Consider the following 22,898-nt stretch of genomic DNA (forward strand, 5'->3'; position numbering starts at 1 on the left):
ACTCTGCCCCCCAATCCCAAGATGCACTTCCTCCATCCTCTACTGACCTTTAGGGGTGTGTTGGCAGGCGACCTGAGAGCCACCGCGCTAGGACTTTGTTTCCAGTTCCAGGGCCGGGCTGGGGTGCTCTGAAGGCCAGGGGAGAAAGAGGAGTTTGAAGCACCGGGCGTGCAGAGGACCCTTAACTTACCACCACTGTCATTCCCCTTTCCCATGACCTTGTGAATGCCTGCTTGGAGGAAGCCCTGCCAGGGCCCAGGGCTGGGTGTCTGGAAGGGGCCCCCAAAGCTCACTGGGGTTGCGATTCTGGCTCTGGCTCAGTGACCCCATTGCCCACATCTGGCATCAAAGTCTCCGCAGGAATTGGTCTAAGCTTTGGAGAAGGGGGAGACCGATGCTCCCATGCTCGGAAATGGTCTTTTAACCCAACAGCGAGCCAACTCACTCAGTGCGACCTCCATTTGTGGGTGATCCAAACATCTGCCCCCTTCACCCCAGCCCATCTTCACGCTGTCCTCTCCGTACCCTTGAACCCGGACTTGACTCCCCGCCCCCCACCTGTCAAGAACTTCACCTCGACTTTCCCCGGCGCCCCCAGTTCAACCAGTGGCACTACAGCGATTTTCGGTTCTCAAATGTCAACGGGGGACGGGCTGTCATTCCTTCCAGTACTCAGCACCTACCACGTGTCTGAGCATGTGGCCTACCCAGGTGAGCAAGAGCTCAGTCACCAGCCGGTAGCCTGGCCCAGTGCCTCAAGATACCGACCGGAGGGGAGGATGACGCTCCCGTAGCAAGCGGCTGCGACCGGGGGTGGGACAGAGGTGCCTGCTCGTGCTGGGGACAGCGCGCACGCGGGCGGGCGAGCCGGGCCAGGCACGCATCCGGGGCTGCGGGAACCGCGTGGCTGCTGTGAGCCGTACGTGGGAATAAGGCGTGACCGGATGTGCGAAAGCGTTCAGAGCGCCTCCTGCAGGCGGCCGTGACTCAAGGCCACCTGGCCAGGGTAACGTTGAGGGCAGAATAAGGGCCTGGACTAAAGGCCCGAGCAGCTGAGAGAGGTTATGGCCGCTTAGGGAATAGAGCTGTAATGATTTAAGGACTAGGCAAAAACCAAAACCACTTTTTAATTTTTTAAATCAAACACTTTATTTCCACATAACAAGCGCAAAAAACTCCCAAACACTTTAACAATACAATTAACGCAGTTATGAATTCAATTATATACTACTCAAAGCCCCAAAAGGTCAATCAGCTTAACGTTCCAAACATTTCCAAACATGGTTTTTCAAAGCTACCTTTGGTTTTTGGAAAAACCAGTATGGAAGTCAATATACATTGAATGCATTGAACAACATTTGCTTATAGGAAGGTGTCCAACATTAGCTCACACCTGGCAAGCCGGAGCAGGATCTGAAGTCACTGGGATACACACACAGGTTTTGCCCCAGAGCTCCCGGGTCAGGAGAGGGGGCCGTGAAGGGGGAAGAAGGCGGCCAGTCCAGGTTGTGGCATTTCTCATTTTGTAACAGAGGTATGAGAGTTTAACACTAGAACACTGGCAAGTCATTAAGCTTCATGTTCCAAATGGTCTCTTGCTGAGGCTTGAGATGGGCACAAATGGTGGGGAAGATGAAGTCACAGGAGAGCTTTGAGCAACAAGATCCCAAAGATGCTCAGAGAGGGTAGGAAGGAGCAAGCTACAGTTTCCCATTGTTCTCACATTATTTCAGGGTGAAATTGTGGAGAAGTTCGGATAGAATGTTCAAATATTTGCTTAGATTTGTACTCGGTTGCTCTATGAGGACCCTCATATACAGCAACGTTGAAACGTTCATTGTAAAAAAGAGCGTACAAAGAAATTCACAAAAAAGAGACAATTAATGTTGAGCAGCCAAAAAGTCATGGTTTATTATATCAGGAGGGATTTCATAATTCAAACACAACCAAACTGTACATTTTACAATCACATTCTATTTGTAAACAGTTAAAAGCCACTGACTTCTTTTGCATCTTAGGACACAAACAGATCAAGGCAATGAAATGATGGCAAATTCTGCGCTGTTAAAATGTTTACCCTTGTTTGGCCCGTCTTCTTTGACTAAGCAAGCATTATAATACCATTTGTGGGCAAAAAAAGGGGGCGAGGAGAAAGTAAGTTTAAAAATGGTATAACTCGTTAGTTTGCAACAACATTTAAAATTTTCTTTATACAACGAACAATTCTGTAAGCCCAGTACCTTGGCTACAGTATGCATAGTTACTGATTTCGGCTTTAAGGTACAACAGTTCAACATTAACACAGTCACAGGAGAGCAGAAACAGAGAGAGCCACTTGATGGGGTTACAAAAAATTATCACCTATTGATTATTAGCAAACCGTCATCACTCACTAATAAAAAGACAGCATCTGAAAGCAGAATGTCAACTCCAGCTTTAAGCGTTTTTGTGTTTTTTTCTTTTTTTTGGCAGAGAAACTTCTTTAACAGACCAATACGTAGTATCAGTGCTAAAAGTTGGGGTTTTCGTTTTTTTTTTTTTTTTCCCTATAAGAAACTACAAGGAGATATTTTTTTTTTTATTTTTAAAATTTTTTTTTTTTTCCTAACTGGGGAACTGGTTTTCCTGAGAACCATGCTCTTGGATTTAGGACAGGAATAGAAAACAAAAGAACATGGCCAAATGCTGCTCCTTTTTCCCAGAGATAGAAAGCATCTTGTAAATCATCCTCCATTGTTTTTTTTTTTTTGTCTTTTAAATTTTTTTTAAATGATGGAAGAGTAAACATTTTTTTTTCTCAAAAAACAAACAAAAAAATCTGTAAACAAGAAGGTTCACCGTGGGAACCTTCAAAACAAAATGGAAAGCCTATTCAAAGTGCAGGGCCCGTCCTGGGTGGCAGGGGGGCTGCAAGTCACAGCTGTGGCCACAGTTTTTCAAACTGCAGAGCGAAATTCTTTAGTTTTAGAACATGAAAACACTGGTGCAATACTTTCATTTATAGTCCTACGTCAGCATCAGAACTCGGGTCTTTTAAACTCCACGACACCACAGTAAGGTAGGCAAACATCAAGGCATAGTAGAGAGCGCACACCTTTAAGAACATCCTTGAGTAAACATTTACACCGGAACAGCTGCCCCCCCATATTGCCGATTAGACGAGAGAACATCATTCAGTGCAAAGTTAAAAGCTCATACATTATCAGCCCAAAAAAATGGTCTCGCAAAAAAAAAAAAAAAGAGCGAGAAAGAAAAAAAGAAAAAGAAAAAAAGAGAGAGAAAGGAAAACAGGGGGTGAGGGATGGGGAGGGAAATCGGGAAGGGAAGGAGGGAAGGGGCGGGGAGGGAAAAAAAAAAAGAACCCAAAGGCTAAACATGATGAATATACACAAGTGAGCTCATTCTATACGGTTTAGCATGTATGGCGCTATTTGGGAGTGTAAATAGATAGATACCTTTTCACATTATAATATTGGCCTGCATGATTCAAGTATTCAAACTGATATGTTTCAGGGAAAACAAAGTGGAAAATGTGCAGAGAAGAGCTGTTCCCACAGGTGGCCCCTGGCTGCAGGCGGCGAGCCCAACTTAGTGCTCCTTTCTTTATGCTTCTTGAGGTCACAGTTCGTGAGTCTACATCGACACGTTACATGGACTCTCCACCCCCACCCAGGTGGTCAACAGAAAGAAAAGCGTTAATGGGGGATGGGCTGCTAATTCCCCTGGGGTCGCTGCTGCTGGGAGGACCCCACAGGCTTGTGGAATAATGTGGGGTCCCCCAGAGTGAAGTGCCGTGAAGGTCTCCACAGTGAGTTCCCGACAGCCCAGCACCATTCCAGTGATTGAGATCGGTCCGGCTGGAGAACGAGTGGGAACAGTCGAGGGAGCCCAGCCGGCTCTGGCTGGACCCGAGAGACTGCCAGCTGGGAGAAGGGGTCAGAGACTGACTTTGTGCAAAGAAACGGCTGATCTCCTCTTCACTGGCAAACTCAGCAAGAATAGTAGTGTTCCCCAATACACACCTGGAGGGAAGAGACAGAGGGGATACGGTGAAGACTCGGGGCATCTCAAGGGTCTGATTCGAAGTGAGGGGAACACTCAGCCTCTGCTCAAAAGGTGAGGGGGAGAGGGGAGTGGTGGTGCCAGGCCTGGCCCAGGGCTCTCCAGGGCCCACAGCAAAACCTGCCCCACTCGTGTGGTTGTGGTATCTAGACAGATCAAGACTTTTTTGTCTCCTACAGGTGGTTTAAGAGATTTGTCTAGGGCCATTTTGAGGGGTGACGCTTCCCCTTAGGAGTACTGACCTTGGAACCCAAGACAGAGCGAGGTTGCCACCTTACGAAGCACTCTTACTGCAGGGCCCCACGTGCTGGCCCGGAGATGACACACAGTGTCATCAGCTGTGTTTCCACACACAAGGGAACCCAAACTCCTCCAATCATGAGGGCACCGGACGGCCAACTTACATGTGCAGAGACTTTTGTGCCTTCACTACCTCTTCTTTTGAACTGTAACGGACCAAAGCATTTCCATGTGGGAGGTTCAGGTGGAATGTTATCAGTGGGCCATGCTGCATGCACAGAGTACGCAGAGTTGAGCCATCGATCTAGGAGACAGAGTGTGGGGTGCCGCCAATTAGATGATCCGTCACGAGGACCATCCAGGGAGGTCGTCCCAGGCTGGGACTCTGCTCCTCTCTTTCCTGCCCGAGGTTCTGCACTCCTGCTGACACTCTTCACTGGGACTCACTGCTGTGACGGGGTCCAGTGCCCCCCTCCCCACCTCCACTGGTCCCAGAGCCATACCTCTGTGGCCTCTAGATTCCTGGACACTCCCCAGATCCCCACTTCCTTAGTTAGCCATGCCCCTGCTGTGGCTTCATGTCTTCTCTCTTCCCTGCCCTGAGGACAGGATTCATCAAGGCACTGCTCCCTGGGAGAGGAGGGGGTGGGCTCTTACCATCCAGCCTCCAGAGGAGGGGTGGTCCGGGGCCTAAGGAGATTTTCTCATCTACGAGGGCAGACCAGGGTTTCTCGACTGCAGTACAAGGACCACCTGCATGAAAGTACAGACCCTGATCCTAGCCCGGACCTACTCATACTCCAGCAGCATCTCTGCAGCGAGACTGAGGAATCAATTTTGGTCGGCTCCATGCACATTTTGTAGTGTAAACAAACTGGGTCAGACCACAGCCTGCCTGAGGCATCCAAAGATCATCCTCTGTTACTTCCTCAGCCTGATCTACTCAGCCCATGGGAGGCCTGGGGAGGACCTCCTCTCAAACAAGTCTGGAACCCTCTGTTCCCGTGCTACCTGGCCCGTGCCTATCGGCCAGGGTGCCTGATATTCTTACCTGAGGTGTAAGGTTCTTTAGAACAAGCCAATTTGTTATTCTCCCTGAGCTGCTCTCACCCCAGCTGGAACCTAAGGACAAAGAAGGGCAAGTCAGTTTTCCACAGCTGGGGCCCGAGTGACACTGAGGACAAACACATCCCAGTCAAGCGATGGCTGCTTGGGAGGAGCACCTGGGCCCCTGGTGCCCTGCCCTGCCCGCCCAGCCGCCTGCACTTCTACTGCGGCCATTTCCCCATGGCTCCGGGGGCCACTCACACCAGCTCTGACCAGGCCTTACTTCCCGGGCCAGGTGGCTCTGCCTCTGGGGAGAGTGAGCTCAGACAGCCCCCAGCTCATCACACAGCAGGTGAGGGAGCACAAAGGGCCGTATCCCTTTGCCATCCTTTGGTTTATAAGGCTAAAACGATCTCAAAATGGCACCTCTGGGGAAAGGCCTCGTTTGTGATTATCTAAGGTATGGTCTGATGACTGCAGGCATGCCTCACAGGGTGTGAAGCTCTAAGGGGATTTAAAAACCTTCAATCACTGTCCCTCAACAGACAAATAGATAAGGAAGATGTGGCATAAATACATAATGGAGTATTAGCCACAAACAAGGATGAGATCTTGCCTCATGTGACAACATGGATGGCCCTAGAAGGTATTATGCTAACTGAAATACGTCAGAGAAAGGCAAATACCATACGATCTCACTTGTATGTGGAATTTAAAAAACAAAAACAAACAAAGCCGGATCAAACCTATAAAATCAGAGAGCAAACTGAAGGTTGCTGGGGCAAGGGTGGTGGGGTTGGGGGTGGGCAAAATGGGAAGGGGAGAGGGAGGTCCAGGCTTCCAGTTAGGGAATGAAGACGACACACAGGAAAAGGTTCAGCATGGAGAATACAGTCGATGGTACTGGAACAGTGTGTGGGGACAGATGGTAGCTACACTTGAGGTGCGCACAGTGTCACGTAGAGACTTGCTGAATCACTGAGTTGTACGTCTGAAGCCACCGTACGCCGTGTGTCCACTGGACTTCAATCGGAAAGAGTGAGCTTGCAATCGCCCAGATGTTTGTGTCTGGCTGGCTCCCGAGGAGCTCCCAGACTGGCCTTCCTGCTCAGCCCCAGGGCGCCCGAGCTCCCACAGCACGGATTTTCAGATCCAATCATTCCTGAGTGTCTGAGGTACCTCAGCAACGCGTCGGCGTGCCTGAGGAAGACTGTGCTGTGACACGGCGCCTGCCTACTCATCTCTCCCTGCACTGGCTCACCCCACCCCCAAGTCTCTGGCAACTCCCACAGGAGTGCTAGCGCTTTCCTGGCCTGCTCGCCTTGGCGTACAAGTCCTCTCTGCTTTGCCTGGCCGACCCTTACTCGGTTCCACCAGGCCCCCTGAGCGCGGGGCCCCGGGCACTGTAGCCTCTCCCATCGCCGTGCTACCACCTGCCACGCAGCTGGCGCCCAGAAGCACCCGCGGCCCGGAAGAACCGCTCACACAGGACACCGACTACATTCACGTGCATTTAGGAGCTTGCATCCTTTCATGGAATCAAAACTACACTCCCCGTCCCTTAGAACTTTTTCCCAAAGGAAACACTGACAAGCTTTCTTCCAGCCAATCACCTATCTAAAGCTCGGACATCACTATGAAGTTTTACTATTTTCAGCCTAGAGATGAGAAAGTCTGCTACGGTTCTGGGACGGAGGAGAATGAAGACCAAGACCGTGTTTACTGGTACAACTGGCAGATCGCTAGTTCAACCTGTGTGTGTGTCAGGGCGGGGACACAATGCCAGTCCGAATGCAGTGCGAGTCATGTGCAGGAGGAGCAGGGAGGGGACGCCGGGGGGCGGTTTTCCTGGGACTGCTGACCCCGCACCGTTAACTCCCAGTACCTCCTTCCACTCTCGCACGTCCCTGCTGAAACCATACACGGTCAGGCCAAGCTGCCACCCAAACAGGCCCAGCCGGGCTGCTCCCCCTTCCCCAGCCTCTCTGCCCGGCATGCTGTGACCCTGTGCGCCTGCCACGAGCAGGACGTGAGCAGATGTTCTCAGGCTCCGGGGAACTTCCGAAGAGAGACGTGACGTCCATTCCGTTAACCTGACCACTGACTGGGTGTGGCTTTGGCCACGTGTTCTTAAGTAAACCAGGTACAATTTCAAGTAAAATTTAAGACTCACAAAGACCTAAAAATTGTGGAAGATGGCAATGTGCGGGGAGTCGCACGTCTAAGTTTGAATCCTACTTTATAGCGGATAACGCACAGGTCTCTGTTAGACTCAACTGTGCATTCCTGTTCAGCAAAGAAACCACAAGAAACCATCCCGAGCATCATGTTCATCTCACCTGGGGTGTACCTGGCGTCAGAATTCCCCCATCCTCCACCTACACGAAGGGGAGAGTTATCCCACGTAGACAAGGGTGGCTTCTGACCAGTCAGTCCCGGAGGTGGGCGGGACGGAGCAGTGATGTTTTTAGGTGGTAAAGGGACCTTCCACAGCTCATGAGCCAGAGAGGTGTTTGTAACTGAACCAGGAGACCATGTCAATTTGGAATCACTATTTCTGGCTACTCACAGGGAAAAAACACAGCGGGGGGTAGGGGGGGGAGATAATGCTTTTAGCAAAGAGAAAATTTAAATAACGTCAGCACCCATTCTCCCCCAAAAAGAAACTCTTAATATTAAAAGTCCCCAACTCAAACTGCCAAAAAAACCCCACAAAAGCCAAAAGGAAGCTGCTCCCTTGACTCTGAAAACACTCAAACCATTGGTCTATTAAAAATTTCAAGACTTATGAAATTCTTAGCCCCGTGTACAAAACTATACTGCAACCAAAATCAAAACAAAAAACACTGCTTTCAATCGCTCTAAAACAGCAACTGGGAACTCCTTACCTTTATGACCATAACTGAGTCACTCGAGATCGTCACATAGGTCATTAAATGGATTTTAGAACTCTCTGGTTTACACATGGGAAAAAGGACCACAAAAGTAGCCCCAACTCAGGGAGTCCTCACAGCCGATGTTCCCTGGGCACCTCTCTGTGCCGAGCGGCACTTGGTGCAGACGAGCTCTAGTCCTGACACACATCCTACCGAGGTCTGAGAGGTTAACAACCTGCCTATGGGTCCTGTGCACAGCCGGGATTCAACCCCAGGCCTGTCTGGCTTTAAAAAAAAAAAAAGAGGAGGAGGAGAAAGCTCACTTCCTGAGAGCGCTGCCTCACGGCAATGCGGGTGTGCGGGCACACGGTAAACTCGTTTAAAATAATCCCACAAAACCATGAGGGGGCAGAAGTGGATGGAAAATTTTGTGACTTCTGTCACTGTTCACTATGTTTCTACTTGATTCATAAAGTGAACATCTGTTAAGTCAGTGAGACTCAGAGTGGTGGGAAGCCTGGTCACCACACGGGCTCTCACTGGTCTCTGACAGAACAAGCACAGAAATGCAGAGCGAGCGTTCATAAGCGGACAGCAACCAGACATGGCCACAGCTCCCAAGTATGATCGCTTTTCCAGCAAGTCCAAGGTCAGGTTTGCTACACTCTACAGAACTATCAGTCTGCAAAGGATTAGAAATTACAAAAATAAAAGCTGCCTCATTTGAGAATTGCTTCGAATGAAGCTGCATTTAACAAGCTGGCTCTCAGACGAGAGAGTGAGAGTGGCTCAGGGAAAGGGGATTGTTTTAGAAATGACTGCTGGGTGTAGTCAATTTTAGAAAGGGACAAATGGTGTTACAAGTCTTTTCTCAGGTTCAGAAATATACCCTCCTACCTCCCCGAGAAGACTTCAGATAAAGAGAAGACTTCCCCACAACAGCCCCAGCCCCAGGTGGTGAGTACCCCGTTCCTCTGATAGGGCCTCGGCAAGCCCAGGATGAGGCCCACCTGAAGTGCTTTGTGCTGTACTGCTGAGGGGAACGTTGTAGTTGGAGGCACGAATGGATGACCAGGCACTAGTTGAAGGCAGCGTGGTGTTCAAGGATGAGGATGACCCTATGTGGGGGAAGAGCCCAGTTAGTCATCCCCAGAGCAAGGGGCACGGTGCTTGAAGAATAAGCAGAAGCTTCCAGTGAGGCTGCAGTGCCAGGAGAAAGGAAACGGACGCTGGGGTCCCGGGACGGTGCCCACGACTGCACCTTCCTTCCTGCCTTCATGACAGCGCGCCCAGTGGGCCTGCTCACTGTTCTGACCGTGGCTCAGTGAGGTAGCTTCCCTCCTCTGCCTGACACTCTGGCTCTGTGTCCCACTTTGGGCTCTCAAAGGAGGGCTAGGTCCTCCTGCCCCCAAACCCCCGACTGAACTCCAGTGACTTCTCACCAGACCACCCCCTCCCCCCGGGGCACCCTGGCACCAGCAGGCCCCCACCCTCCATCATGCCCCACAGCAGCCTCCCAAACCTAGGCTTCCCCCTAATGTTCGAAACCCCCGACTACTGGGCCCCACTCCAGGATGGACTGTCGTCTGGATCTGTAATAACTCCGACCTGGCCTCCCACTCCATCCCTTCAATGGTTCGTGTCTTCTAACATCAAATCTAAACTCCTCTCCTGACTAACAATCTTCCACAAACAAGAAGCCCGTTTCTGCAAGCTGCCAGATTCTTCCAGTAACTACATACAAGGCTGGGAGGCTCTCCCCTTGGCTCTGTCCCCGCTATTCTGCTGGGACAGTGACGGGTACTTTAACTACTTCTACACAGTGGTCTGTTAAATTCAGCCATTTTAGAATGAGGATTCTTTCCTGACCATGTGATATGGCAAACACCTGTTAACAGAATCATATACTTAACGTAAAATGCTGTTCTATGTCTTGTTATCAACTGTTTAGAGGAATAGGAGGATGTAGGTTTAGAACGGAAACAAAGGATTTTCTTTCACTCCCTTCACCTTCCTTCAGGTGCATGCAGAGAATACTTAAATGACTGGGGTGAGGGAAAACTATATGGTAGGTGGTAGGATGACTGTGTTTGATAACCCATTAAAAAGTGCATCTGAACTGGAGGGACCCTTCAATTGGTCTTAATTTACATTTTCGGAGAGACAAAGAAAGCTAAATTGCTTCCTCACACAAAAGTTCCTTAACAAGAGTGTATAAATGAATGATAATATAACATCTTTTATATGAAACACCCATTTCTTAATAATCACAACACTGAAACTTGTTATAAAGTAGGTAACAACCTTTCAGTTGCTACTACAATTCCTGGAAAGCAAGTATTTGTTGGTCCTTTGTGTTAAGTGAATATATATGTTTACTGTATCAAATGATAATCCTCATCATTTTTAAAGTGGCAAAGAACCACCTATGGGAAAATTGAGAATTCACTTTTTATTTTCATGACTCCCTTGGATGTCAGATGCTGTGATGGGCTGAAAGTATCACATCCTCTGTGAACCATTCTTAAACTTTAGCGTCATCCGGCATCATTCAGAAATTCTGTCTTGTACCCGCCTACGTACCACTGTTCCTGTCCCTGAGGTGGTCAACTTCCCGCACAGTATTAATTGAAAGATTGTTTATGACACTGCCAGGAGTGACGTAAGGGTCAGTTTCAGGGTCAATGTTTGGATAACCTTTCCATGGTTCACCAGGGCGAAATTCTGGAAACAAAAACTTAAAATTAGTTCAAGCTTAATTATCACTTAAAGATCCATTATTAAATAAGCAAAACTTGTATTCCTAAAGCTTATGCAATTCTCAAATATTTTCCAGTTAATACTAGCATCTAAGAGACTGATTCAGTACTACTATTACTGTAACGTAAGCTGCTATTTATGAATAACCTGCGTATTTTTGCAAATGAAATCATTTCACGGGTTTATATATTTTTAAACAGTAACATTTTACTTTTTGAATTTATTTTTTTGTTTTTAAAAGATTTTATTTGAGGGGCACCTGGGTGGCTCAGTCGTTAAGCGTCTGCCTTCAGCTCAGGTCATGATCCCAGGGTCCTGGGATCGAGTCCCGCATCAAGCTCCCTGCTCCGCGGGAAGCCTGCTTCTCCCTCTCCCACTCCCCCTGCTTGTGTTCTCTCTCTCGCTGTGTCTCTCTCTGTCAAATAAATAAATAAAATCTTAAAAAAAAAAAAAAGATTTTATTTGACAGAGAGAGAGAGAGCAAGCACATGAGGATGAGCATGGGGAAAAGCAAGGGGAGAGAGAGAAGCAGACTCCCTGCCGAGCAGGGAGCCCAATGCGGGACTCGATCCCAGGACCCTGAGATCATGACCTGAGCCAAAGGCAGACGCTCAACCGACTGAGCCACCCAGGCTCCCCAAAAATAGAATCTTAAAAATAATAATAATAAGGGTGCCTGGGTGGCTCAGTTGGTTGAGTGCCTGCCTTCCGCTCAGGTTATGATCTCGGATCTCGGGGTCCTGGGATCAAACCCCACACTGGGCTTCCTGCTCGGCGGGGAGTCAGCTTCTCTATCTCCCTCTGTCCTTCCCCCTGCTCGTGCTCTCTCTCTCACACTCTCTCAAATAAATAAAATCTTAAAAAAAAAAAAAAGATTTTAAAGTGATCTCTATACCCAATGTGAGGCTCAAACTTACAACCCTGAGATCAAGAGTTGTGTGCTCTATGGGCTGAGCCAGCCAGGCGCCCCTAAACGGTAACATTTTGAAGTGCTTTATTAAATCACAAGCCATAGCAAAGCAAACAGAAAAGAAGGCCGTAAGTCCATTCCTGGTAATGCTTCAGTCCAGATGAAACACCGTCTAGTCCGTCCCCTGGTGCAGATCAAGAGGAACCCGGAACAAAGGTTTTATTTTATTCCTCACAACGGCCGGTGGGACTACCTCCCCCTTCACTGACTGGAGCATAAAGGCACTGCTAACAGGCCAGACTGGCTCCTCTGCCTGAGCCCCGACGCTCAGCCTTCCGTGCATCCTGTGTGCATCCTTCCCACCCCTGGCAGAGCTCAGGCCAGTCCGCCCAAACGGGCCTACATCACTAGCTCATCTAGCGGTAATGACACCTAAAGGAAGCAGAGCCTCATGAAAGAAACGGTCAGCACTTTACCTGGTGGCCAGTTAACACTGCTAGAGCCGTTAGGCGATTTGGCACGTGGCCAGCCATCTCCTATTGAACCCGGAGGGCTGGCTGGAGAAGTACTGCTGTTCATAAAGTCATAGGGAACAAATGGAGACTCTTCCAGCCTGAAACCACTTGAAATAGCACCTAAAGAGAGAAAAAATGATAGTGAATGTGAGGCAAAATACATGAGTGAATTTATTTCTTGTAGTTTCTCAAATATCACCAGGATACCCTGTATGAGATCTGTGGGTTCCAAACTGCGTCCTGTAGACAGTGTGAAAAGTCGAGGAGGAAAGCAAGCCCTGAACTCTTCCAGACGTCAATCACTTTTAACTCTCTTACGTCCTGAGATCTAAACATTATCATAGTGAATTTTATTTCAAGGAGGATAAGAAGGACCATAATCATCAATAAGTGACCAGAGTATGGGCCCCAGTTTATTTCTGAATCATTAAAACACCTGTATTTTGTGTGTGTTGTTGGTGAATGAGGAGCACCAGAGGGATGAAATACAGCAACGGTAAAGAAGGAATTGTGGTGGAGAACGTTGTAAGTGGCAGAGAGGTGTACCCAAGAATCCAGGAAATGGCTCTGACCCCTGTATGTAATGAAAACAAATAACCTTTTCGATCAGGAGGTTTACATTTCTACCTATACACACCCCCTTATGATTATACACAGCATCAGTAAAGATACCTGTTATCCAAATGAGTGTGAAATCCCACAGAAAGACAACTTATTTTCACTTAGAAATGGTCATTTGTTTTCCGGCGATTTATTCTCCACACTCATCTTTGAACACATCTTAAAATGACTAATGCTTGACACACGCAGCAAGCACACCCCTCCCGCAGTGGACCGGCTCCGGCAGCCACACTAAGTGCTGGCCCCGGGAAGGCGGGCGGACGACGGGGCAGGCCCTCCCCACAGCCCGGGGAGTGGGCCGAGCACGGACAGGGCAACAGAAGGGGTGGGGGGGCCGCGCCAGCGTGAAAAAAGGGTCCAGGGAGGAGATGCCAGGCAGTGGACACAGCCTGCACAAAGACCCGAGGAGAAAAGCAGCTTGGCCTGTGTGAGGAACGGAAAGGCTGTTTTGTCTGAAAAGCAGTCAGCGGGAGAGTGAAGAACACAACAGCGTTGCAGGGATGACCTGGTAGGTCCCGAGGTGAGGAGTGCCTGCTCCCGCTGCCCTTGGCCCTGCCTGTCCCCTGAAGGCATCAGATTTTGCAACACCCTCATGCGGGGCTTTGCAGGACACAGCAAGGGCTGTAAGAAGAGAAGTGAGACAACCTGATTCGTCTGAGGTCCCTGCTGCTGGCGTGTGGAGAACGGAAGCAGGGGGGCCAAAACCGCGGGGCGGCTGCTGAGGCAGCGAGGTGCTACGGATGCTCGGACTGTGCATTTTGGAAGGAGAATGGGCACTATTCACAGATGGACTGATGTGGAGGTCGGAGAAAGGAAGAAATCGAGAACATCTTACACCCAGACAGGCAGCACGGGATGGATGGATAAACCAAATGCGGCATCATCCAACACAACTGTAAAAGGAATGAGCGCTAATGCACATTTCAACACAGATGAACCTTGAAAACATGCCCCCAAAAGGCCAGTCACACAGGACTGGGTAATACATGCTTCCACTGACATGAGCAGTCCAGCGAAGCAAAGCCACAGAAAACAGACTTGTGTTTCTGCATGGCTAGGAGGGAAGGGAAGTCCAGGAGGGGCGAGGAGCAACCCCTCAGGAACTCTTCTGGGACCGGGGAAACGTTCAACTCCCGTGACTCAGAGTATACCAAAAGCCACCGAATGGTACACTGTATCAAGAGAATTGTATTATATGTAAATTATATGTATTTTAAGTAAATAAACTTACGAGAGAGAGAGGATCTCTCTCAAGCTTCTAGTTTCAATAACCCGATAGAAGGAGGCACACTTGTTAACTGAGGAGGAGCCAGGGTGAAGAGGAAAACCAAACACCCACCCACTCGTGCCAGCTTTGACGCAGGTCTGAGGAAAAGCCCTGGTCACAGATGCTGTGAGCGCCTGGAGAAATACAGCAGAGCCCTGAATGTTGCTTTAGCCTCGTTTACTCAGTGACCAAGATTCCCCTGGAAGCAGTCACAACACCCAAGCTTCTGTATCAGTGATTCGGGGGCAGAGCCGGCCTGATGGGACCTCAGGGCACCATCACTGGTGGGCACTAACCCATCTGTGACTAGGCCTAGTTATTCCACCAATTCCAACCCCTCTCTTCTCTGGCTTCCTTATCTAGTTACTTTTATCTGACTGAACTGTGTATCTTTTCTGTAAAGTGAATTAAAACCACTTGGGAGCTCAGTGGTATGAATAAAGTAGCAGTTGCAAGCAATACAGTAAGCGAGCAGATGCCACATTTTAAGTGATTAATTCTACTGTAAGAACCTGAGCTGATAGAAGTATTCCTCCCTTTCAGTACAAAAAATCCATTTCTACTTATTAAAACTTGATTTTATTAAAAAGGAAAATAGGCTTGACCCAGAGGCAGCTATGATCCAATCATATTCTATTAACCGTTGCATGGGAGAAGGTACGGAAAATGGAAGGTATGTTTGTCCAGGTGGCAGGTGTAGCTGGATGCAAGCAGGCTGGATTTGCATGGACACACACTGTTCTTAGAAGCAGGCGTGGGGGGAGCCAACAGTGGAGGCAGCAACAGTAAGGAAGCCCCCACCCACGGGCCACTTAGTGTCTTACTCTGTCCTAGTGCGTCAGTGTCACACGCCTCATTCATCCTCGAACATCACAGGAGGTACTATATTATACTCCCATTTAGCAGATAAAGGTTAAATTACTTGACCGTAGCTACTAAGCAGCACAGCAAGCTCTCAAATCCAGGGTCTGTATTTATTTTGCCATTTTGTCACCCGAGTCAACTACCATTCCCACTTTTTTTTTTTAAGATTTTATTTATTTATCAGAGAGAGAGAGAGAGCACAAGCAGGGGGAGGAGCAGAGGGAGAGGCAGGCTCCCCACTGAGCAAGGAGCCCAATGTGGGACTTGATCCCAGGGCCCAGGGATCATGATCTGCCGAAGGCAGACGCCCAACCAACTGAGCCACCCAGGTGTCCCTACAATTCCCACTCTTAAGAAAAATTCCAGGGGCGCCTGGGTGGCTCAGTTGTTAAGCATCCGCCTTCAGCTCGGGTCATGATCCCGAGGTCCTGGGATCGAGCCCCACATCAGGCTCTCTGCTCGGCGGGAAGCCTGCTTCTCCCTCTCCCGCTCCCCCTGCTTGTGTTCCCTCTCTCGCTGTGTCTCTCTCTGTCAAATAAATTAAAAAAAAAAAATCGTAAAAAAAAAGAAAAATTCCAAATGTGATGTGCCACTGAGTGGCAAATTCAACTTAGAATTCAGGTCTGTTTGATTTAGGGTCCAATGTTCTTTCTACCACATGTCAATTTCACCTTCAATTTCCGATAATCATTAGTCCAATGTTCACAAACCAGCAAACTGACCTTTAAGCCAAGTTTAGTCAAATAAAGTTTCAGGATAAAATCCAACAGAAAGGAATGAACGTCACAAAAATGTCCTTTTGGTATTAATCAGAGGAACAGATGTTGCTTAAGTTTGAAAGTAGAGAGGCTCTTCTGGCTCCCCTCCCATTATCTTAAATCACTAAGTCCTATCAATTCTGCTTCCTACAGTTGTTTTGTTTTGTTTTTTGGCACAACTGTAAAGATTTCTAAATTATTTTGTTTTCGGTCCCTTGTATGCAGCCAAGAGTTGGATTTTGCTTTATGATTCAATGTGAATTTCTTTTTTTTAATAAATTAGTTCAGCCCATTTATATTTATCAATTTGACGTATATTTGGTCCCAGTTTCTCATTATTTTATATGATGCTTTTTATTTCTTTGCAGATTCTTTAAAAACTCTTTGAAAACGTGGTATCTGTTTCTATCTTTTCTGAAAATGTGGAGGGCTTCTATTTTTGTTTTAGTGGGTGTCTTTTTAACTTGTTTAATCTTGTCTTCAAAAAATTTTTACTGGGGCGCCTGGGTGGCTCAGTTGGTTAAGCGACTGCCTTCGGCTCAGGTCATGATCCTGGAGTCCCTGGATCGAGTCCCACATTGGGCTCCCTGCTCGGCAGGGAGTCTGCTTCTCCCTCTGACCCTCCCCCCTCTCATGTACTCGCTCGCTCTCATTCTCTCTCTCTCAAATAAATAAAATCTTTAAAAAAAAATTTTTTTTACTGAAATACAGCTGACATAGAACACTGTATTAGTTTCAAGTGTACAACATGATGATTGGGTATTTGTATATACTGCGAAATGAAGGCACAGTTCTTGATGGCAGAGCACTGCTACACTGGGTCAGGCTATAGTCGTCTCCCTCCACTCCCCAGGTGGCCACACTGCAGCCAGAGTAATCCCCAAACACACATCACGCCACTTCTGGCCTAATACCCTGCAACAGTGAGCCCTCCAGGACAGAGGGGCTAACACTCTAAAAGTCTTCATACTCCACACCACCCCTGGGGTCCCCTCCCATCACCTCTGCTTGGTTAACTCCTGTTATCTTTCGTATCTCAGCTTAAGAGATCACAGGCCTTCCGGAATCCATGCCCTCAACCCTAAGACTGAAATATTCCTCTATATATGCGCCCCCTCCCCAGAACACTGTGCTGGGTGCTGGCTTACAAGGGAAAAGGTTTTATAAACAGCCTTCTAGTCACAGGATCTTAAGACCAAAAAGCATCGCAAATAACAGTCCAAGCCTTCTGTGATGCACAATTTCCTGGTCAGATGTCCTTGCCTCCATTCCACCTTACTTTCCTTAACAAATCTGGCTTTTCTTACTCTGGAGGGTGCGCAGTAAAGGGCTAGCACAGTAGGCCCGGCATACATACTGTGAAGCGCTTCAGGCCTGGCCCTCAACCACTCCTGGGCTTCTCTAAGCCCACGAACATCCCACAGGTCTAAGAGCACCTCTGCAGACCCTGGGCCTCAGCCAGACCGGAGAGTTTATGGCAACATGACTTCTGGTGAACACCTGTTTTTGTTTGCTTGAGGCCTGGGTCATACTGTGTTTATGTCTGATCTCTGAGAGGTCTGCAGGGGCTTGGGGATTGAGTCACGCAGGTGTCTGATGCCTATGTGACTGTCCCCCAGTAAAAATCCTGGACACCAAGGCTTGGGGGAGCTTCTCTGGCTGGCAATACTTTGTACGTGGTTTCACACATCGTTTCTGGAGAAATTAGGTCCGTGAAACTCCACTGGGAGAGGACAATAGGAAACTTCTCCTGGACTGTGCCCTACGTGCCTTTTTCCACTGCTGATTTTCATCTGATTCTTCTGCTGTAATAAACCATAACCATGAGTATTACAGCTTTTCTGAGTTCGGTCAATTCTTCTGGCAAATCACCGAACTTGAAAGTGGTCTTGGGGACCTCTGACACAGAAGGTCTCCTGCATTTGCCCTTTCTTCCCTGCTCCACAGTTAACTTAGTAGCTCTCTAAGCTTCACTAAATGGTGATAAAAAGAGAACCCACCTAAGACTGTACTGCAAGTGGTCAGTGCCAGCCCGAGGCCTTCCCCGTAGGCCTCTCCCCTCCCCGGGCTCAGCTTAGGTCTGGTGTGAGCCTGAAGAGCACTATCACACCGCCCCTGACAAAGACCTCTACACTGCTCCACGCCGGAGGACAACAGACCCCTTCTCTACGACAGGGAAACACAAACGCCAACAAGCCCACTCGGGGTTTATAAAGAAGTGAAGGAGGCTGGCTACAGGCAAATCCCACGGTCCTTCCCCAAACAGAAGCATGACTATAGGCAAATATTTCTCTGGTTAGGGACCATAAGAAAATCTCTCTCCACCAGTGGAGGGGAGGGCACTGGTGTGAGGGGAGTGAGAAGAGAAATGAAACATAACAAACCACACTCCCCAGTAAGTGCAAAGGCAAATGGCAAATGACGCCATCACTGAGTTGAGTACAGAAGACAACGGGGAGGGCAACGAGCCGCAAGCACACGGACCGCAGCTGCTCCGCTCTGGGTGCTTACTGCTTCGGAACTCGGTGCTGCCAGACCTCCGTATTTCCAAAGAGATGCCAGAAGTCTGAGTCTGTACATGAAAGTTCCTGCATGTTTACATAGATGTTGGTTCAAAAAGATGACTTTCAAAATAGTGACGGTCTAACAAAACATCAGTTATGGGCTGGCAGCTTTGGGAGCTCTCCTGAATACAGCTAGATGTGAATTTTATTTTTGTAAGGGAATCTATGCCAAAGTATAAGGGACAGGATGATCAACATTTCTCTCTCTCTCTCTTTTTAATGTAAGGAAAAGGGAAAACAAAGCCAACAAATAAAAAGAATGTGCCTGAGAAGATTCTAAGTCTGCCAGGAGAGAGAGAGAATAAGAGGAGGAGGAGCTACTGATCAAGGAGGAGCATTTCTGGGAGGAAGTGAGAGTATGAGCAGCAAGCAAGCAAGCACAAGCAGGGGAAGGACAGTGGGAGAGAAGATCTCACGCAGACTCCACGCTGAGCGCAGAGACTGACGTGGGGCTTGATCCCACAACCCTGAGATCATGACCTGAGCCGAAAATCAGGAGTCGGATACTTAACTGAGTCACCCAGGTGTCCCAGAAAAATAATTTTAAAAAACAAAGAGAGGGGCACCTGGGTGGCTCAGCCATTAAGCATCTGCCTTCAGCTCAGGTCATGATCCCGGGGTCCTGGGATTGAGCCCTACATCGGGCTCCCTGCTCCGCGGGAGGCCTGCTTCTTCCTCTCCCACTCCCCCTGCTTGTGTTCCCTCTCTCGCTGTGTCTCTGTCAAATAAGTAGATAAAATCTTTAAAAACAAACAAATAAAAAAACCAAAGAGAAAAAATGACTAAGTTTCTTTCTTTTGTTTTTTTAAAGATTTATATTTATTTATTTGGCAGAGAGAGAAAGAGCGAGCACGTGCGCACAAGCAGGGGGGAGCAGCAGAGGGAGAGGAAGAAGCAGGCTCCCTGGCTGAGCAGGGAGCCCGATGTGGGGCTCGATCCCAGGCCCCCGGGATCATGACCTGAGCTGAAGGCAGACGCTTAACCGACTAAGCCGTCCAGGCGCCCAAGAATGACTAAGTTTCAAGTGTCAAATTAAGTACATGAAGAATAGTGGGGGGGGGGGGGAGAATGGGAGGGATCTAGACTGAAGTAAAAAAAAAAGTATCGACCTCTTCCTTCCTATTCTGAAGAGAAGAATATTCCTAGAATATTCACTGGATTGCTATGTATATAAGAACAAAGATATTTAATGTTTAAGCTAATTACTAAAAACAATTTACCGCTCACACTACAGATCTGTGCAAAAGAAAACAGTGTATGCAATAAAATTCAGTGAAAAAATGATCGATATTAAGTTTAAAAAAGACTTTTAAGTGGGAATGGGGATGTTACCTGACTCCAAAACCTACGCTGCCCGAGAACCCCTTGTATATGACATGCTATCCGCCAGGACGCCAAACACCAGAGAACGTATGAGGGACGGTGCACCTGCCACAGCAGCGCAAGGAAGGGAAGAGGCAGGTCATTTTTACAAAGAAACTGAGGCTCAGATAAGCAAGGCAGACATAGAAATATCCATTTTAACTCGAGCAGACAGAAAACCACACGGTAGAAGCATTTTCTTAGCTCTCCACATCTGACCTCTCCAGACGCTCCTTTCACCACTAGCAGCTCCGGGATGCTGTCCTTGTTCTCTTCTAGGCTCTGTCCCTCTGGGCAACCTCACCTATGCCCATGACCTCAACATTCTGATGAATACCAAACCTTACTCTACTCAGATTTTTCTTCTGAGTGCTAGCCTCTATTCCTAATGTCTTACTGGGCTTTTCCATGTTGTGCCATCCCCAAAATACTTCACTCAACAAGCCTAAAATCAATTCAGTAACTGTCCCACCACGCCTGCTGTGATTCCCCTATTTCTACCACCACTACCTGCACTCCCGAGCTCGCACGCTCCCCGCCCCGAGAATGCTCACAGTGCCACAGCGTGCTCAATGGAGCAACCACGCAAGCGCAGGTACATCACGGATGATCATGTGTTCGCCCAAGGAGTTAGGTTACTTACCCAGCCCTCCTGTCCTTAATTCTAAGACTCTTTCTGCTGTACTCCCTCCATGTCCACTGCCTTCTGTCTCACACTGCTTTGAGTCTTTTGTGCCTCTGGATAACCACCACTTTCAAATTTAAAATGATTGATGGCATAAAGTTGTCTGCAATTTGCTCCACACCTACTATGGTAGCTTTGCCTTCCTCCTCCTTCCTCTCTAACCCCTTCACCTTTGTGATAGGCCCACACAACAGAACCCACCAGGCTGTCCTGTTTTTGAACTTTTCAAATGCTATATACTCTTTGTTATTCTCTCTCTAGTTCTTTGTGTGGTAAAGCCTTCCACACCCAGCACACTCACAGTTCCTCATTCCTGACTCAATCTTCCAATGGACTTCACGTTATCATACTACTTGTACCATAATATGGATTCACGTTTATAGCACCTATCACAGCGTATTAAAGCTGTTCACATGCTTATTTTTGCGACCAAAAGATGAGTTCCTTCAGGGTAAGTATTTTTCCTGGCTTACATATGCTCGACTGTGTGCATGCATGTCCGTATGTATCTATGTATTCCAGGTGGCCTAGCACAGTCCTTGGAAAGCAAGACGATATTCCAACATCTGCTAGATGAACTGATAATAATAAATAAGATGAAAAGGTTTCTAAAAAAATTAATGTATGAGAAACAATAATATTGAACCTATATAATTTATACATAGCAACAAAATGTATGAAGAAAATGTGCCATTATACAAAAAACTGGCAGAAATCAAATTATGCTTGGAGTTTTTTTTTTTTTTTTTTAAAAGATTTATTTTTTAGAGAGCGAGCGAGAGAGAAACAGCATGAGAGGGGCGAGGGTCAGAGGGAGAAGCAGGCTCCCCGCTGAGCCGGGAGCCCGATGTGGGACTCGATCCCAGGATCCTGGGATCATGACCTGAGCCGAAGGCAGACGCCCAACCATCTGAGCCACCCAGGCGCCCTATGCTTGGAGTTTTTAATACCTTCCCCATCATAGTAAATTGAGTAAATGTTAAGCAGAACAAATAAAATCAATTGCAAAAACCTAAATGACCATCAAAGGGGGAATAATTTTTAAAACACAAATGTATATTCAATCTTTACTTTGTGCAGTAGTGTAATAAAGGTTAATTTTGCTTTTTGATTTTAACTTAAGATTTAATAACTAATAAAGCATTTTTTAATAACGAGGAAAGGTTCTAAGAGAATTTGGCTATGAAAAGACATGTAAAATAAAACAAAGGCCTAGGGGCGCCTGGGTGGCTCAGTCGGTTAAGGATCCGACTCCTGATCTCAGAGTCATGAGATTGAGCCGGGCTCTGCAGGCGGTGTGGAGCCTGCTTAAAATTCTCTCTCCTTCTGCCCCTCCCCACCATCCCCCCAAAACCAAACGAATAAATAATAAATAAAATAAAACAAAGGCCTAAATTTAGTATTCTACAGGCTTTTTTTTTTTTTTTTTAAAGATTTTATTTATTTATTTGAGAGAGAGAGACTGAGAGAGAGAGCACATGAGAGGGGGGAGGGTTGGGAGGGTCAGAGGGAGAAGCAGACTTCCTGCCGAGCAGGGAGCCCGATGCGGGACTCGATCCCGGGACTCCAGGATCATGACCTGAGCCGAAGGCAGTCGCTTAACCAACTGAGCCACCCAGGCGCCCAGGCTTTTTTTTTTTTTTTTTTTAAGTGCAACATGCAAGAATGTATTTCCTACCATGTTTGCTGGAGTTTTGATCCAAAGATGTGTTCACAGAAATGCTGTCCACTGTAGTCCACTTCCTTAATCTTGACTGTGGCTCTTTAATACTGTTCATATCCATATTTACATTCAAGTTAGAGTTCAAGCCTAAAAATAAAACAATACTTTAATAGAAAAACCACTTTATAAAATATAGTTGTCTGCGATTTGCTCCACACCTACTATTATAGCTTTGCTTTCCTCCTCCTTCCTTCTGATACCACAACTTCCATTTTCTAGAAAAGCACATGTAACTAATGTGTTTTCAATCCTGTGAATGTTCCTTAATAAATACCACCCTGCATATGTGGCACAGCCAAATGATTACAGACAAAGGCAAGGCAGGCAGAACAGACACTCTGGGCCCCTGGCCAAGGTTGTGTAGAAATAACATCAAGAGAGCCATGGCTACATTATGAGAGAGAGCAACAAACAGAAATCCTAAACAGCTATTCTAATATTCAATAACCCAATGTTTTCAAACCATAAAACTGTTAAAACCATAATTGCATCAACTGTGGTAAACTATTTCTCCTTATAATTTTGATTATTTTTAAATTCCTTGATAAAAGAAGAGACAATTTTAAAGTTTATCTCCAATAAAACATCTTTATTTTTTTAAAAAGACTTATTATGTATTAGAGCAAGAGACTGTGTGCATGGGG

General features: G+C 47.4%; 1 protein-coding gene across 10 annotated transcripts in view; it reads right to left on the reverse strand.

Annotated features, from left to right (window-relative positions):
- Positions 1 to 1,880: 1,880 nt before the first annotated feature.
- Positions 1,881 to 22,898, reverse strand: part of TNRC6A (trinucleotide repeat containing adaptor 6A) — a 102,059-nt gene continuing 81,041 nt past the window's right edge. For 9 of the 10 annotated variants that reach the window (XM_081819819.1, XM_081819818.1, XM_081819824.1 and 6 more), the window contains 8 exons: positions 22,210 to 22,341; positions 12,372 to 12,530; positions 10,809 to 10,949; positions 9,236 to 9,343; positions 7,689 to 7,910; positions 5,354 to 5,424; positions 4,467 to 4,606; positions 1,881 to 4,022 (listed from right to left, as the gene is read on the reverse strand). In XM_081819819.1, the coding sequence (XP_081675945.1) occupies positions 3,647 to 4,022; positions 4,467 to 4,606; positions 5,354 to 5,424; positions 7,689 to 7,910; positions 9,236 to 9,343; positions 10,809 to 10,949; positions 12,372 to 12,530; positions 22,210 to 22,341 (1,349 nt within the window). In that variant the 3' untranslated portion in view covers positions 1,881 to 3,646. The remainder of the gene's footprint in view (positions 4,023 to 4,466; positions 4,607 to 5,353; positions 5,425 to 7,688; positions 7,911 to 9,235; positions 9,344 to 10,808; positions 10,950 to 12,371; positions 12,531 to 22,209; positions 22,342 to 22,898) is intronic. The other variant, XM_081819823.1, reaches the window with a different exon arrangement.

This window comes from Leptonychotes weddellii, chromosome 5 (genome assembly GCF_054177405.1).
Source record: "Leptonychotes weddellii isolate Sample4059 chromosome 5, ASM5417740v2, whole genome shotgun sequence".
Classification (NCBI taxonomy): domain Eukaryota; kingdom Metazoa; phylum Chordata; class Mammalia; order Carnivora; family Phocidae; genus Leptonychotes; species Leptonychotes weddellii.